General features: G+C 48.3%; 1 protein-coding gene across 1 annotated transcript; it reads left to right on the forward strand.

The window, feature by feature from the left end:
• The first annotated feature begins 422 nt into the window (after positions 1–422).
• GPR157 (G protein-coupled receptor 157) lies at positions 423–17,803 on the forward strand. Its single transcript, XM_054801022.1, is given in 9 exon segments — positions 423–441; positions 1,463–1,554; positions 1,557–1,588; positions 3,808–3,848; positions 4,228–4,939; positions 10,940–11,153; positions 13,565–13,759; positions 14,277–14,540; positions 16,968–17,803. Coding segments are annotated over 8 exon segments (1,527 nt in total). The 3' UTR covers positions 14,499–14,540; positions 16,968–17,803.

Raw genomic sequence — 17,803 nt, forward strand, 5'->3', positions numbered from 1 at the left:
GTTTGTTATCAGGCTTGTTAATTCTTGGCTATATGTTCTCACATATACATAGTGTCTCACATGGGCATAGCCAGGCTGTGCAGAAGATGTATGTCAGCGAAGGGTTATGCACGATGCATTTAATTTTGCATTCCTCTGGGAAGGTGAGTGGGAGTTTGGTGTCTTACTGCTCCCAGGCTGAGCCCTGAGAAGCTAATGAGGACAAGAAACAGTTGTGCTGATTCCTTCAGAGGAACTGCATACTGATTTGAAAACTCAAAGTGGTTTTGCCCAAACTGAACATCTAATGGCTGATTTAAAAAAAAAAAAATCCGGTTATTTCAGTACACATCTACTTTTTTTTATGGGTGCAATGAAACTGGGCGCTACTTTTTTCCAGGCTCCAACTTAAACGACTTCTAAGCTGCGGGCATGACGCAGGGATGGCAAATGGTGACCAAGGTACGTCTGCTGGTGTTAGGGCCATCTGTCTCCATCAGAGATGGAGATACAGCGGAGAAGCGCTCGGTACATCAGGACAACGGGAAAACCATTCCTGCCTGGAACACCAGTGACCTCTTGTGGGTAGTGAGGCTGGCTGTGCTGGGCACCTGGAGTCGGAGGAGGTTATTCTGCTGTAATTATGTCTGTGGCCGTAAAGGGAGCTCGGATTCCCTTGGCTAGGTGTCAGAAACAAACAGCTATAAATGGTGCTAAGTCTTTTCTTCCTCACGTGTGTGAGATGTGAAGTAGTGTCCTAATTGTTCCGGAGCAGTCCAGGCTCCTCTCTCCCTGGAGTTGGCCTTCAAGGATCTCAGGGGAGTAAGACACAGACCAGATCTTTTGCTCATATACTTTTTCCATGAAGTGTCTTAATCGCTGATAAAAGCTGTCTTGCTGATCTGGCACAAAATCAGGAGAGTAACGAGGTACTCTGCCAGCGAGCACTGTGTCTGTGATACGCAGAGGTACCGTGGCTCCTAATAATCACTAAAGAGCCCTAAAGCACGCGACCAGGCTCCCAGTTAACAGAACTACGCCTCAGCCCAGCTTCCTAGCCAGCTGCAAAGGTGAAGTCAAAACTTCTGGTTGAAGCCTTTTTGGGGGTTTTTGGGAGTTTTGTGTTTTGTGGGGTTTTTTGTGTGTTGTTTTTTTCCTCCAAAGGTTATATCAGTGCATTCTAGCTCACAGTTAGTGGAGGTAAATTTAGGTAGCTACAGCTCAACTGATGCTTTATAAGCTGCAGGGTGTGGCCTGTGTGTCAGAAAGCTTTTAGTAGTTGGTGAGATGAATTCAAGTCGGGCAAAAAGACTTTCTGTGTTGTTCCACCAAATACCAGGTCCCTTTACCTCCCTGTGCTTTAAGAACATCCGAAGGTGAAATGCTCAAAGGAGAATTTTCATTTTCTGTGTTGCTTTATGACAAACTAGTTGCTTAGATTTTTTTACTTCTCGTCGGAGCTACGCGCAACACTGCCTTTGAGTTGTCACGTATCTTTGGGCAGTTTCCAAATATTTCTATTCTCTGGACAACTGCAGATTCCATGGGGCTGAAGGTAGGAATGTGTATCTGGGCAGAGACAGCTGCACCGCTACCCTGCGCTTAGAAGGTAACGATATCGAGATTACAGGAATGCCACAGAGATGCTGGGTGGCGGATGTCTCGCACATGCAGATGTCAAGAAAAGGAAAGGTAGTGGGAATCTTTACTAAGAAATTATTTGCCTTTTCTTACTCAGTTTTGAAGCGCTAACTCTTCATGCATGCCCTTCTGTTGAGTGCTGACTTCTGTGTGTAAATTTACCATATTCCTATTTTTAGAAAATAGGGAGACATCCAGCAGAAGATCGTATGCCTGTCCTACTTCTTTCTTGATTGCTCAGGGAAAGACACATCTCTGAGTGAATCGAGACAAAACCCGCATTTGCATTTCCACTAACTTGTGGTTGTGATTCACATATTTGCTGCTTTCCAGTTCTAAATAAGTAGTTTGTTGGGTCATCGTATGTTGTGGAAATAAACAACTGTCTTGCAAGACTTGACGAAGCTGTGCTGTAGAGCCACATCTATCACCCCAAACCAAAAGCAACACTCAAAAGCCAGGGTGTTTGAAGTGGTTTGTCTGGATGTTTGTGATAGGTGGGTGAGTGTCTGGTGCTATAAAAGTGGGGAAAGGGAATCCAAAGAACAAGGAAGAAGCCAAGAATGTGTAAAAGCAACAACTGGGAATGCAGCCTTGACAAAGTTTTGTCTCGTGGGTTTTTTTTTGGGTCAGATGGTAGCTAAAGAAAGCCTGGGATAATGATTAGTTAAAAAAAGCTATTAGTGCCAGATTATGTTCAGGGGAAATGCAAGTTGCTGCAACTTCCCTTTTCCTATAAAGAATATGCAGAGGGCATCAGGCTCTAAAATCTTCTAAATGTAAAAGCCTGCTTGGCTGAAGTTTAACTGAGTGGTAAAGGTCAAAAAGGTACATAGAAGATCTCGTTTCCAAAATAAGTAACTTTAACAGAGCAAATGACAGATGCATCAAGGTGTCCAAGAAGCAGCACACCGAGCCTGGGTATAGCTGGAGACTTAGTAAATTACTGACAATTTAAAAAACCTCTGAGGTTCTATCTAGTAACTTCTTGGAAAATGTCGGAGTGACTTGTCCTTGGAGGTGAATCCCCGGAGCAGCAGCAGTGTAAGATGGTTCATTTGGGGTGCTCTGCGTGCTGACCCACGCGGCCCCTTTCTGTGCTGTGGCAAAACTGATTTAAATCAACCTGATAAAAACCTCCAAAGACTTCTTTCAGAACTGGCACCCAGTCCTAGGTAACCAAGACATAGCTGAATGTTAGTGAAAAGCTCTTTGTGAACTGGCAGAGCGGGTGCGAAGCCTTACCCTGACACCCTGATGTGTCCCTAAGGACTTCCAGGATTCATTAGAAAATTGGATTTGAACTTAGAAGTCAAAACCAGATTAAGATAATCAAAAGCTTAAGGAGGTGGTGGAACTGGCTGCAGGTTTTGAAGACAGCTGTGCAGAGGAGTAGTGGAAGAAGAAATTGCTGCAGAGGAAAAAATGGAAGAACCTGCTCTTAATAAAACATGTAAGCAGTAGTGGCCCTCTTAAACATCTGAGAGGAATATGGGTTTATTTTTTTAAAAGTGCAATTGTGTTTTTTTTGTGTTTTTGTTTTTTTTCAGTAAAGTGGCAATAGTGCAAAAATAGAGTTCAATTAAATACTAGTTATCCTGAAAAACTTAGTTGTAAAATGGTGTGTTCTAAATACAAGACTGGTCAAAAGAAGTGATGTAAAATGTTGAGAAGAACCCCTTCTCAATTTGGAAGATGGGAATCTAAAACTGAAAGGACACCATGGCCAAAAGTAATATGCAAACAGAGTAACTAGTATTTTGGTTTGGGTTGGTTTTTTTTTTTTAAGATATTTCCATCAGATGTGTTTTCTAGGCTGTGTTAGATGGCTTCAGGCTCCTGAGAGAAGCTTGGGTGGGGGATAAGATCAGAATAAACCTTGTTTAAAAACTGACTTCAGCAGGGATCCTTCAGGGCTAGGTAGCTAGGAAATGATTAAACTGTTTGAGAGAACAAGGCACCTGAAAGGAGAACCATCTCCTTTGGAAACTGAGCACATCACTATCCACATCAAAGCTGTAAGGACCGAGTATCAGAGAAGTTAGAGGCAAACAAGGACATGCTTTCAACTTGTAAGCCCTTTGAAGGGGGGAAGCACTGTATCAACAGAAATGAAAAAAAAAAAAAGTCAGTTTAACGTGGTAGTGAATGCTCTATTGTGTCTGCTTATCGTTTTCCGCTTCACAGGGTGCGGGATAGTGGGAGTGGCAGTGCTGGCGTGTTTCAGGGTAAGGGATGGGGCAGGTGAAGGGAACACTGGTGCCACCTCGGGAGGGTGAAGCAGGCAGGGGAGGACCGCTGGCCTGGCAGCCTCTGCGCAGAGCGTCCCCCGGGAGCCTTCTGCCGAGTACCGAGCCAGAGAGAGGTACCTAGTTCTGGCTCGGGAAAGGGTGGGGGAGTTGTGCGCTCTCCTTGGGGAACAAAGGCATCAAGCACGACTTTTAGGAGACGATAGTAAAAAAAAAAAAAGGGGGGGGGGGAAAAGGGTTTTTTTTTTTTTTTTTTTTTTTTTTGCATCAGTTCCTTCTGTCACATTGCACCAGGCAGCCACTGCGGGTTATTCTGATTTAAAGAAAAGGGGTAGTGTGTGGGCTGTGGGGGACGCAGGAGGTTTTCTCAAGCGCCCCGGCGGGAGCGGTCCCGGGCCGGGGGTTCCCTGCGGGGGGCGGGGGCGGCGGATGGGGCCGGGCCGGGCTCACATGACGGGCGGGCCGGCCCTGCTCCCCGCTCCCCGCCGGCTCCTGCGGCTCTCCCCTGCCCTGCTCTTCCCTTCCCTTTCTCGCCGCCCCCCGCCAGCTCTCCTGCGCAGCCCTCCCGCCCCGCCCTGTCCCAGGGTGCCGGCCTCCCCTCCCGGCTTTCTGTCCCTCCCTCCTTCCCCGGCTTTGCTGCCCGGCTCTTCTGGGGCTGCTGCCGTGTCCTTGTGCCCTGCCTCCGTCTCCGGCATGCCCGGGCCTTTGCCCCCCACGGAGCTGTACGCCTCGGAGCGAGTCGTCGTGCTGGTCTCCTGCGTGCTTTCCTTCCTGGGCTCCAGCCTCCTGGTCTGCACCCACGCCCTGTGGCCGGAGCTGCGGACCCGTCCCCGCCAGCTCCTGCTCTATCTGTCGCTGGCGGACCTCCTCTCAGCCCTCTCTTACTTCTACGGGGTGCTACAGGACTTCGACAGGACCTCATGGGACTGCGTGCTGCAGGGCGCCCTGTCCACCTTCTCCAACACCAGCTCCTTCTTCTGGACCATGGCCATTGCCCTTTACCTCTATATCACCATTGTGAGGGGCTCGCCCACGGGCACAGGCTTGCTCTGCTGCTTCCACGTCGTGAGGTGGGTGCTGTTCCTGTGAGAGCACGAGGTGTGGACCCGCAGGCACCCACCCTGCGGCCAGGAGCCACCGCGGCTGCGTGCGGCATGCTCCGCTCCGATGAAGCGCTTGGATGGTTGCTCGAGTCACCTGCTCGTTTCTTAAGGGTAGCGTGCCCTTCTCAAGTTCCTTGTAAACAGGGATTTCGCTGTCTTTTAACTAAACAGCCCTGCTTATTTCTCCCTTCTTCTCCCAAGTGAAGAAAGGGAGGTGTGGAAAAGTTAAACATTTTTTGTTTAAGGTCACATAGAAAAATCTCTGGCAAGAGGTGATGACTCTGAAAATCCTGCCTTCTGCTTTCCCTCCACAATCTGCTCTGATCTCCTGGAAATAATATCACAAAACTTGTGTTTGCAATACCTGGCTGCTGCTGCCGAAACTCCTGTGTTTGGGATCTGTTTCCACGGGTCCCTGACTTCCCGGTGTCAGCCGGGTCTGTAGATCCTTCCCCTTTCCCCAGGCAGGCTGCTGTAAGTCAATGCTCGTAGGAGAACGTTGTCTACAAGTGAGGAGGCTGCTAGAAAAGCACTCTGAAGGTTGTTTTGGCATGTCTGATTGAAAGCAAGACAAAACAGACCGCAGTGTAGCTTTATGTCTCTGTTTCTGCTATTTAGTGAGCTGATTTTCCACATCGTGTTTAGTAAAAGCTTTCATTATGCAATTTGAGCTTGTGGAATCATGTGCTACCTCCACGCTGAGCAAAACAGTGATCCTTTAGTCCTCTGTGCTGCCAAGCTTTTGCAATAAATTATGAGGAATGATCTGGTTTAAAAAAAAAAAAAAAAGGCCATCGGGGCTAGTACTGGATTTTCTTTGCTTTCTTAGTCAAGTATCTGTCACCTTTTTTTTTTTTTTTTTTCTCCAAACAGCATCATTTGGGAGATGATTGAATGAGAGTTGCGTCCAGATAAAGGTGGGTCAGAGAAAGACATTAAGGCCAAGCGTGAGTCAGGGAGGAACTTCAGTTCCTGCCCTACCTGTTCTAATTATGGCCTGACAGCAAGGTGTGATGTGAGGAAGCCTGAGGTGACTGCACATCCATCTGGGTACACCGGGATATTGTCGCTGAAGTTGAAATAAGATGCAGTTTGTTAGGTTATTTCATTTCAAGTGAATAGAGAGTTGCGCTGTAAGAATTACGGAGAGGATGGAGTGCCAGTAGAGAGACACGTGTTGCTTAAGGAACAGAAAAAAAGGAGTCTGACTTCTTCATGGGCATGCTGTTTGCATCAGGCTACATCAAAGAGTTGATGCAAATCTGGCCTATTTCTAATTTTCCTGTCTGCTAATCACTTGTTGTATGGCCGTTGTCTGTACGCTAACTTCTCCATCTGGTTTATTGCTTCTCGGTCTCGTCGTCTACGAAGTGTGGAAAGAAACAGGCAGGTTCACTGAAATAATGTTGGCCGTGATCTGTGCACTCTTGAAACTGTAAAAATCTGGAAAGATCGCTCTAATCCTGTGACAGAAAGGAAGGGAGTGCTCAGACTGAACTACTTCTGGGTAAATTTGCCAGGTTTATTTTCAGTAAAAATAAAATGCCATGTTCTGTTCTTGGTATTGATCAGCTCCACTTGCTCCGTGTAAAGGACGATGTGGATAGCTTTCACCGAAGCCCTATTGCCAGGTTCTGCTCTGTAAACGACTCCCGTTCTGTGCAGAGATGGTGTTTCAAGCTTCTTCCTGCTTCATGATCTGTATGAAAAGCCAGAGAAAACAAGTGAGGACCTGTTCTCTGCCCATCCCCTTGCGACACATCTTCCTTCTTTCCTTCCCCGCACTTTTATCATTACCTGAAAATATAAAATCAGATTCTGGCCATGATGCTTGGGCACGGCTCCCCTCGAGCTTTGCAGTGCTTCAGAGTCCCACTGGCTATCTGTGGTGCCGTTAGCCTAAACACCTCTTGGTACCACGCGGATGGGAACTGCTGCAACTGATAACGAAAAGATACTAGTCCGTACATTAATTGCAGAAGGTGGGTGAGGGAGACCTGTCTACGGCAAAAGGAGAGGTGGCAAAGGGGCAGATGATGTTTTAAGGATTTAAAGGTAACTTTCCAGTATTTTTGTCTAGGCAAGAACCTGGGATTTTGGTTTTTTTCCCCCCTTCTTGCTTCATAGGCTGCCGATGCAGTCATGCAGTTGTGTGAAGTCGTTCTGCGAGATGCTTCTGGAAGGTATTCAAGGCAGGATGGAGCTTTGTCGTGCATGTTTCCTATTCCTCGCAAGCACTTACTCATAAGGGACAAGCGTTTGTAAAGATGAATACTCCGTTAACATTGAGTATAACCAGAGACTGTTCTGTGGCTGAGTGGAGCTGACTAAATGTATGTTGGAAGTCAGTACTTGAAATTTTCCTGTTAGGGAAATTACAATGTCACACTGGATCAACCCCGTCAGGCAGGTTCGTTCCGTATTGATTCATGTGGTAACACATCCACCTAGTCTACTGCTAGACTCGGAACTACAGGCTCTGTTTTGGTTTTAGACTCGTTGAGCTCAGGTGAGCTTTGAAAACAAGCTTACAGTTAGCTTTGAAAATATTTCTGTAGTTGTGTAAATTCTGGCATCCGGAGCATAAATTTCCAGGCTACCTCACTCGTTCTGGATTTCTAAATATCAAGGATGGTTCAGTTGGGTAACAGCATCTTTGCTGTGAGAGTAGTTGATCCAAACTCGGAGCGAGGAATGGACCAGAACCCACCTTGGGATTGTTTCTTGCTTTGTTTTAGCAGTTGCCATCAACCTCTGAAGTATTTGCATTTCATGGTCAGGCTATGCAGATGGTTATAAGCATATATATGCTTTTATATTTATATATAAATAAAAATCATATATGTGTGTGCTTATATACGTGTTTGTAACTATGCATATCTACGTATAGGTGCATGTTGATGGAGCACTGGGGATCCTTTCAGGTACTGCTGTGTTGGACATCTGAGTCCCCAAGGGACTGCCTCGTGCGTGATTGCGCCAGCACTAAATCTCAGGACTGGATTTAAGTCCCCAAGTGTTGCCTGTAAGGTGTAGGGGTCTCTTGAAATTTGCTGTGGCTTTATCATTTAGGTTATAAAAGCTCGTAAGTCAGGCCAACCGAAGTGCAAGCTACCTGACTGCTGGTGCCTTAGCTGGTAAATTCTCGCACGCTTCTCCGGGAGGAATATCTGCTTGGTACCGGGAAGTTGGTGCTTTGGTACAGAGAGCTGCTTAATGTTCGAGCGGGTTAAAAAAAAACCAAACAAACCAAGACAAATTAAATTGGAGCAGATTTGGTCTGGAGTTCTGCTTACAATGTATGCTCAAAGCTCTTTCAGGAAAGTGGTCGGTGTATCCAGAAGACTGATTTTTCTCTCTGACAGAGTAAAAATTCCTGTCCCCAGAAGGGATCGCCTGCAGGCTTGCTGGTAGGATGCCTTGTTGTCTAACCTGTGCAGGCAGGTGACTGCAAAGCTTCCCGCCTTGCAAGAGCCTCTAGGGAAGAAAAAAAAAAAAAAAAGCAGCTGTGCAGCGTAAATCAAAATGTGGTATTAGGCAACCTGACCCAGGCGCACTGAGGACAAGAAAACCAATGCAGCTTGGGCTGTACGCTGCTGTAGTTTAAGGGTCACCTTGTATAAATGCAGAATTGGTATTAATGTGGAAAGATATGCTGAGTCGTACGTATTTTCATTAATAGGTTGCCAGGGGCTGTATTAGGGAAATAAGTGCTGTCGTATCTGCCTTAGAGATGAGATCGCCGGCCTTTTTACCGAGGTGCAAGGAGTAGCCTTGTCCTTTAGGGGTTCTTAAGAATCATCAAGTTACCAGTCTCGGTTCTCTTTTCCAGTTTTCTAGAATGGAGCTGAAGAAGTTCACTGAAACACCCGATTACTTTCTAGATTTGACTTTGAGCTTGTCATCTTTTGTCCTTGGTGTTAGTTGTAACAGCCATCTGATCCCAATACACTAGTTAAGTGAAAATTCACCACGTGATGTGTGGCACTTTTCTTCCACATTCTTCCTTTTACCAGTTAGCTATTTGAAGATTTTTTTTTTTTTAATTTTTTTTAAATCCCTTGCCTAGCGGTCTGTTATTGCCTTCTGTGGCCTCTCTTACTGTGTCTGTACGTATTTATGCTGTTCTCTTACATCCATGCCTAGTAATTTAACCTGGTTTTATCTCCTCACATAATTCTCTTTCAGTTTCAGCTCACTGTGGAGATCATTATTTAGGCAAATTAGTTTCTTAATACACTTCCTTTTTCTTGGTGCTGGACTCGTTTGTGCTTGTGTGCCTTAATATAGTTTCTTTAAGGAAGCGCCAGTTCTCTTGAAATCTTTACTTTAGTGGCCAGTTCATCCAAGTGTACTGAAATTTGAATCACTTTACATCTGTAATCCTTGGTTTTTTCAGGCAAATCACCATTTTTTCCAAAGTGAGTCTTGTGCAGAAGCTTTCATGGCGGTGGCGATGTTTGGGATGTTTTTAGAAAGCCTGCTCTGATAATAGCACGGGGAGGGCTTCCTGCACCAGAACTGTCCTTAAATAACAACAGTCTTGGATTAGCACTGGCTGTTCTGACCTAAAGGCAGAAACAAAATGTTCTAAACGCGCTGAAAGGTCGACTCTGAAATTTTTACAGCATTATACTTCAATGTGTTTTATTTTGCGAGTAGGTGAACCCAGACGTTACTTAAGAGTAGGAAACGGCATGTTTTTGAGATCTGATATCGTGGGATTATCTCTGATTTCTCACTTGGGCTGTGCAATTTCAGAAAATCTGGTCTAGGCAGTTGCTGGTTGCCTACGTAGTCTGCCGCACGTGACGCTGATTTTAGGAGGAAGGTCCTTTCCGAGCTCTCTGCAGCTCCTGCAGGCTGTCAGCGAGGGACGAGCGTGCACCAGGAAGGTGGTGAGAGCAACACGGTAATGGCTCTGCGTGCTGTGCACCGGGAGGGTTTTGCTGGAAGCTCAGTCTGAGCGCTCTCTGAAGCGTTTATGCCCTTTGTTTGAGGAAGCGTCCCTTGTCCCGCTGAAGGCTCCACAGAACCTTCTCTGAGGATGGGCATGGGCAGGGCAGGCGATGCGCTCGGTTGAATGCAGGGCGGTATTTCGGTCGTGGAGTAATTTGTGGGTTGTACATCACAGGCTAGGGCAGGCATGTAAAGTCCTGGGTATTGACAGCACCCAGGAAGGGGCTGAGTGTTTTTACATTTGGGGTCACGGAATTTTTCAGCTCGTGTAGTTTTGTGGTCAGCCCAAGCTGCTGAGTGACTTAATTCATGTGTGTCACCACAGTTGTTTTTCTTCTAAATGCTTCCCGGTATTTGCCTCTGCTGTCAAGAGAGAAGCCAAAGTCAAAACACAGCTCCAGATGATGTGAATATGGCTCCTCTTTGCTTTCTTAGCTTTTTACTGTTACTGCCAGTGCTTTTCCTTGGGAAGAAACTTGCTCTTTGTCCTTTGGAAATTATCCTTTTGCTCTCACAGTATTGATTACGCTTCCATTTAAAAACAAAACAAACCAACCCGCCGATGGCATAAAATTGTGGAGTTCTTTGTGTGCTGGTCCTTTATGCCCGGTGGCACTCGGGAATCATTCCGAGAGCCGTGAATCAGCCAGCTTGCTCTCGAATGGCTGGGTCCTTCAGGGTACTCACGTTGTTCAGTGCTCTGCCCTTCCCAAATCCTCGACCTCCCCCGTATCCAGGAGAGAAGGCGAGTAGGTGGGATGTCTTCTGCTCACCTCGCTGGACCCTCGCCGCTTGCTGTGCAGGGCAGGTTCCAGTTCAGAGTGTAGCACATCGTTTTGCATCCGTCCTTCAGGATGGGGGATCCGCGTTCCTAGAGCGGGTCCCTAGGAAGTGGGTTTGCAGTCTGATGAAGAATCCCTTGCTCTGTCACCCATTTTCTCTGGGGTGTGGAGGGACTAAAGTGAATATGTTCTTGGCTTAACCTTGCTCTTTATGTTCTTCACTCAGCTGGGGAGTCCCCCTTGGCATTACGGTGGCTGCTGTTGCTCTGAAGAAGATTGGCTATGACGCCTCCAACGTTTCTGTGGGCTGGTGTTGGGTCAACTTGGATGCAGAGGATCGAGTCTTGTGGATGTTGTTAACAGGGAAAGTTTGGGAGATACTGGCCTATGTGACTTTGCCGGTGCTCTACATTCTCATCAAGAAGCACATTAATAGAGCGGTGAGTATTTTACTGCTTTCAGCTTAGGTTACAGACTTGCTGTGTGATTATATCCTCCCGTGCTCTGAAGATTTTGCTGCATATTTAGCAGCTACGCAGGCAGGAATTGCTTCACATACCGCTGAAATGCGTCCGCCACTGGGAGAAGCAGTACCTCTGACCGAGCAGCCTGCAGCATCGTCACACAATGACTTAGCACGGGAAGAATGTAAAAGCCTTTTGAAAACTTCAGGGGTTGTGGGATGTACATGAGTGAGATGTAACTCCTACAGTAAAAATTGAAACAGGATGTGAAGGACAAAATTCAGCTTTAATCAGTCTTCCAGAGTTCCACTTGTACCAAGCCTGAGGTTGGTGTCTGGACTTGTCTAACCTCCGTCATTTTAGGATCTCTAATGATAGCTGGTGTTTATAAGTACCTGGGCACTATAGCATTAGGCACCATATGCGTACACAGTACGGGGAGACATCTTGTCTAGGAGGGTTTCAGAATTCAGAGGCTTATTTGCTGCTCTTCCTTGTGAACACAAAGAATCCAGGCATCTAGGACAACATTTACATAGTAGAGAGACCTAGATTGAGAGTGGCAGAAGGGACTACATCCAGAGATTCCCTTTTTCTCTAAGTTGTATTAGGGAAAAACCCCAACATCTAAATAGTTGTCCTTCTGGAAAATGCTGCCTCTGCAAACCTGTTTGCTGCGGTGAAGCTACGGCAGTGGTAGTTTGGGATAAACACAAATCTGGTTAGGGCAGGATCCCACAGACGAGTTGGAAGAACAGCGTAGGCTTTAGCAGTCGGAAGGGTCCTGGGAAAGGGGAGTCGGGAAGGGTTTGCTACTGCCTGTCACCATCGCCTGACAGCAGTCAGGACGCTGTGTTCCAGCCGCTGTCAAAGATAGCAGCGTGACTGCCTGGAAACCTGACCCCCACCTGGCCGGGCTCTTACCCCCTCGCTCTGCCAGGGATTCTTGGGCTCCCCGCGCTCCCGTCCCCGCTCCAGCCCTCGCCCTCTTGCCGGAGCCGTGCTGGGGGCAGGCAGCATCGCTCGAGTCCCGCAGTGGGGGGGCTGGAGCAGCAGCACATGGGGACTTCTGGACCAGAGCATCTCTCTCCTCATCCCCGGGGGTTTTGCCAAGCCTGGTAGCCTGCTCGCTAAGCCTCTCTGCTGGCAGGGCTCCCCCCACTTCCAAGGAGGAGCAATAGGCACCCAGGGCTGGGTTTGGGCCGTGTTAGTTAGCGGCTGAAGTGGGTTTCGCAGTAGTGGCTCCCGCACGGTCTGAGCGGCAGGAGAAGTTATGGAGGTAGCCGTTGTGGGGGACACGCGCGGGGCGTGTGCCAGGGGCTTTCCAAGTGGCAAAGGCTGCGGGGGCGTGGGTGGGAAGCTGCACCGAAAGCCCTCGGGGAGGTGGGGGGTGACTCAGGCCACCGTTCAGTGTTGTCATACAGGTCTGGTCTGGAGGAGGTAAGGTGTTGGGACTGGGAGTACTGGAGTGAAGGAGAGCACTGCGCATCAAAGTTTTGTGTATGCTCTGTAGCCCCGATGGTACAAGGAACAGTTTTCTGCAGGTTAGCTATCCCGAGATTTGATCTCTTCACCCATACTAACATCCTGGCATTCGGCATCACGTGTCCCTGCAGCTGCTCCGTGTGCTGTATCCGAGCGCATCCAGTAGCTTCTGCCATAGGAAGGTCTCATGGGCCTCACACCTCCAACCTCCCTGATCCAGCGCACAGTCACTAATTTTTTTTTTCCCACGTGTGCTGGTATAGAGAGGTTTGTTGGCTTGCTCAAATCCATGGAAGCCCATTGCTGACAGGATATGGTCAGAAGCGAGGCAGGTTCTGCTCAAACATACTGTAGGACTGGTTCACCTGGGCGTAAATTCCTTGTGGAACTTGCTTTTTGGCGAAGGCCAAAAATTTGAATAGTTTGAAAATGATGAGCTAGACTTCTCCCCATATGTATATATGTGTGTGTGTGTATATATCTATATCTCAGGAGGCCAAACCCTTAGCCACGCGTTTACAGGGTGGTAAAGCCGGTGGCAATGGGGCCAGGCCACTGGACCAGCAGGACTATCTTGTGGAGCACTGCTTTTTTTTTTTTTTTTACTTTGTTATGACCTGATTTCTTGGTAACTACATAATGATGTTTGTTAATATAAAGCTTTAGTGGGACTCCGATAAGGGCCGGATATCCTTTATTTACCACTCCTTGGCCTCAGCAGGAATATTTGCATTAGCAAGGGCAGAATGTGGCTGAAGACTGGTGCTCTTAACTGTGCCCCTGCTAACTTGCCACAAGATGCAAAAAATTAGCTTGCTTTGAAAAGAATCCCTGGAGCTAAATGTCCAATATGCGTAGTTTTTTTGTTCACGTTTTTGTCTCCCTCCCACCCTCCACGGAAGCATGCAGCACTCTCAGAGTATCGCCCCATTCTCTCAAGAGCACCTGCATTTCAGCCCCGGACTTCCATAGCAGATAAGAAGTTGATTCTCATCCCTGTCATCTTTATCATCCTCCGCATCTGGAGCACCGTGCGATTCATTCTGACCCTCTGTAACTCCCCTGCAGTGCAAAATTCAGTCCTGGTTGTCCTACATGTAAGTATTTGCCAGGAAATACATTAAAAGGAGGATCTGGGAGGGAGATAAGGCTTGGTTGCTCTTAATATCAATTTTCGTGGCAGGATGCAGCGCGTACTGGTAAAAAACCACAGGCGCCTTGCGGGAGCATCTGGTCCGCTGCCCGAGGTGCTCAGCAATGGCTCTTCCAGCAGCATCTAGTGGGTACAGGGAGTAACTGCACCAGGAGCGCTGGGCACTGCCGCCTGATGTGGGAAAAGTGGGCTTGGACCAGCAATGTTGGGTGTCTGTCCTTCTGCCCCTCTGGCCCGGGCTGTAGGAGCGGGACCCACAGCAGCCATCTGCTCTGCTTTGGGGTGCAAGGTTGCTTTGGCTGAATCTTTTTGGCTGGTTGGGTTGGGTTTTTTTTCTCATTTAGGGGGAAGTTGCTGAGTGGCAGTTGGGCAGTACTGTAGCTGGTCTGACACGGTGTTTGCTCTTCTCTGGGGGGGTGCCTGTAGGGACAGCTCTGTTAATTCCTTTCTTGCCCTTGCAGGGAATTGGTAACACGTTCCAAGGAGGTGCCAACTGTATTATGTTTGTCCTCTGTACGCGGGTGGTCCGGACTCGGCTGTTTTCCTCTATTTGCTGTTGCCACTATGATGAGTTGGACTGGCCTTTCCGAAGATCAGACGGCTACTGGCAGCGCCCGGAACCCGACAAGGACAAGGATGTGCCAGGCCCTGAGCGGACGAAACCCCTGCTTTCCAGCACCTGAGCCTGGGCTGCCTACATCTCGGTGTGGATTTCTTCTTTCTTGGTAAAGATCTAGTGTGAGCCTTCCTTCCTGCCCTGCCCGTGCACAGCTGCATGATGCGAGGGGTGGGGAACGGCTGTCCGTAAGCGGCGGACAGAGAGGTAGGTTTGTGCTGCCGCTGCGGGGGTTCCCTGTCTGACTCTACAGCAGCTCCCCATCGTGCTCCTTCGGGGTGAAACCACTCACCTTCCCTGTGAGCTGGGGTAGTGTCTGTTACTAAGGGTGTAAAATGAGGAAATAGACTGCGGTGCTGTCTGGCCCACAAGGACAGGATACCAGCGAAAACTGAAGAAGAGGAATTAGTGGCTCCTTCTGATGTAAAATGCTGTGAACACATGCTTTTCTTCAGAACTGCACGGTTCAGATGTATTTAGTGTCCCAAATATTCCTCATAAGGCAATGCAATCCCTGCTGCTGATCAGCATAAAAAGGAAACAGAGGATAAGTGATTCATCCCAGCTTACGCAGAAAATCTGTAGGAGTAAAACTTCACAACAACTCTTCATCATTTCAGATGCAAGCTCGGACGCCGATGCCCTTGCATTGGGTCTGGTTGCGTAAGCATCTTGTTTCCTTGCGCTTGACCCCGTGAGTGACGGTTGCAGAACATGCAGGGGTGTCAGGACTTGATCCCTTTAGGAGCACGTGGGGCTGGGGTGCCGCGTGGCCTTCTGCCTGCGGAGCGGATGCTGACAGCACTCGCGTCAGTGACAGAGCGCGGCCGAAGGAGGTAAAAACGTAGAGCGGCTGTCCCGACAGCTTAGGGGAATGTAACCTGCGATGCGCTGGGAACCGCGGGCTCCTCAGACTGTGAAACCCCGTGTAGTTCTGCAGCTGTACTCGCCCCGCCGGTCACGCTCGGTAGGAAGGGCTGAGTCCGAAAGGCAGCGAGTGTGCCAGGGTCACGGGGCACAGCGGGGGCTGAGCACCCTGCAAAGCCAGCTGTGGGCTGGGTGGGGTAGGTCACTGAGTAGACCTCTCATGTACATCTGTTTCTTGTCCTCCCAGACCACAAAGCCCCCCCCCCCCCCAAAAAAAAACCAAAGGATGTTTTTTAAATTAATTGACAATTCTTCTTAATTTGTGTAACGAGTTTTTGCAAAAAGAACGGGAGCCTCGGGAATTGCCTGGGAGAGAGGGCAGCTGTCAGGCTCCCACTGCTCCAGGCACCCGCCTGTTCAAAAGCTGGTCTTATTAGTTTAATTTTAGTCGTGTTAACAGCATGCAGAACAGTAAATGATACAGTGATGTCGTGGGAATATAGGCAGAGGTGAGTCCTGCCATTTCCTGAAACGCAGACTTGGCACTAACTTTATTATTATATTAATAGGTAAGCCCCTGTGTACCCAGGCTGTGTAAACGTGGGAAGGTGGCGTCCTCAAGAGCTCGTTAGCCCCTTTCATGGGGCTGTAGAGGGGCTCAGCTCTCTAGTATCCCTAGAGTCTTTGAAGGGTAGATGCAAGCATCTTATCTCTGGCATAAATGACTTCAAGAGTTTTTTGCCTCCTTTCAAAAGGCTTTTTTTAAACTTCTAAAAGCTAAGTAGCAGCCTTGGTAGCTCAACCTTATGTTAATCCCACGTGGCTTGGAAAGAGGAGCTATGCTAAAAACTTCTTGCAGAAAGGCAGGGTGGTAAATCTTAAATTTTATGAGACTTAGAATTGTGTTGAGTTTTTTGGAGCCAGCCCTATTGAGAGGAAGTAAAATTGTCACCAACTTGGCTTCAGGGAAAACAAAACACCACGAACACAAAAACCCACCACCTAATAAAAACAAAAAAAAAAACCCAAACCCTAATCAAAACAGACTCCTTGTTCTCCGTTGGCCTTTTTCCATAACAGAGCTCTGAGGAGCGTGCAGCTCGGCAGAATTACATTTCCAGCTCCCCGGGGTTCCGGGAAGCACGCTGGTTTGTAAAAGCCAGCTTTTGGCAATAGCACCTATGCTGATACAAGTGGAAATTCTCTGGTCCTCTTCACATAGGCGAGGACAGAGAAAGAAAAACAGGCAACAGAACCTCTTAGAAGTGTCTGTAGTTCCTAACACTGAAGCTGACTGCAGCCTAAATACAGGCAGTGCCGGGGTAGTAGGGGAGGTGGCTGTGGAAATGGCTTGGCCGCTCCTGGCAGATCCCCCGCAGGGGTGGCGCGGTTCTCCCCGCAGCCTCGCTCGTCTGTGACGATGACTCTGAACTCGTTCCTGTCGGGCGCGGACTGGAGAATTTTAACTCGGATGAGGGTGGCTGAGGTTCGGGTACCTGGTTGTACTTTAGGAATGGGTCCGTCGTGCCTGTTTTGAGCTGCTGCGAGGTGATGTCCCTGCGGCTTGAGCTGCAGCAAGCCTGTTGTCCTGGCTCAGGGCAAACCCCTGTGCCCTGGCTGCGGGAAGATGGGTCAGTCCTGGATTTTAACTGTGCTTTATTTTGAGCAGGTGCAGGTTCATCCCAGAGTCCCACAGAGGGAGCTAAAGCCTGGGGAAAAGCACCGCTGGAGCGGCTGAGCAAAGGGAAGCGGTCCTGCTCCTCCTCGGCATTCAGACACCAGCTGCTTTGGTCTCGAACTTTGCTCAGGATCCTCTGGGAGATGCTGTTTGACTGTGCTCCAACTTCCTGGTTTTCTTCCCTCCACTATAAATCTTAAAAGTTGTTTGGGGTTTTGCTTTTCTGCCTGACAAGGCAAACGTGTTGTGAGTTCTGGGGTGAACAAATACCGTAGTGATAGGAAAACTTTAGTAGCTGCTGAATAGGACTACCCTGGGCATGGATATCAGTCCTAGTTGTACAAGGTCTTCCAAGGAGCTCCAGACTGGCTCCTGTTCTTCACTTGAATGTGGACAATAGTGTGCAAACATGCTTGTTTTGTGGTGGCGATGGATGGTTCCTCTTGATGTTTTTTATTCCTCCTCCTTGGTGGTTAGGGGTCATCATCGTCAGGGTTTGTGGTGGCAGCGCGCTTGTTGCCTCCGGGGGATACCTGGTGACTCCCTTGGTGCTCAGGGATATTGGGATGTACCACCCCAGCAAGGACAGCCCTCGCCAGCAGCAAGACGGCGTCTGGCATGTGCTCTGAACGCTGGATGTCCTCTGCTGAGGCACGGGCAAGAACAAGTCTGTTCTTGCTTTGGGAGTGTTCTATCAGAGCTGGGGAGGTGAAGGGTTTTTGTTTGCTCTCTGGGGGTAGCGTTTTACCTTATTTACAGCTCCTCACTTGCTTGTTTTTTAAACATTTTCTCCAACTGTTACAAAATAAAGTTTTATTCTTTACCAA

This window comes from Grus americana, chromosome 21, assembly GCF_028858705.1.
Source record: "Grus americana isolate bGruAme1 chromosome 21, bGruAme1.mat, whole genome shotgun sequence".
Lineage (NCBI taxonomy): Eukaryota > Metazoa > Chordata > Aves > Gruiformes > Gruidae > Grus > Grus americana.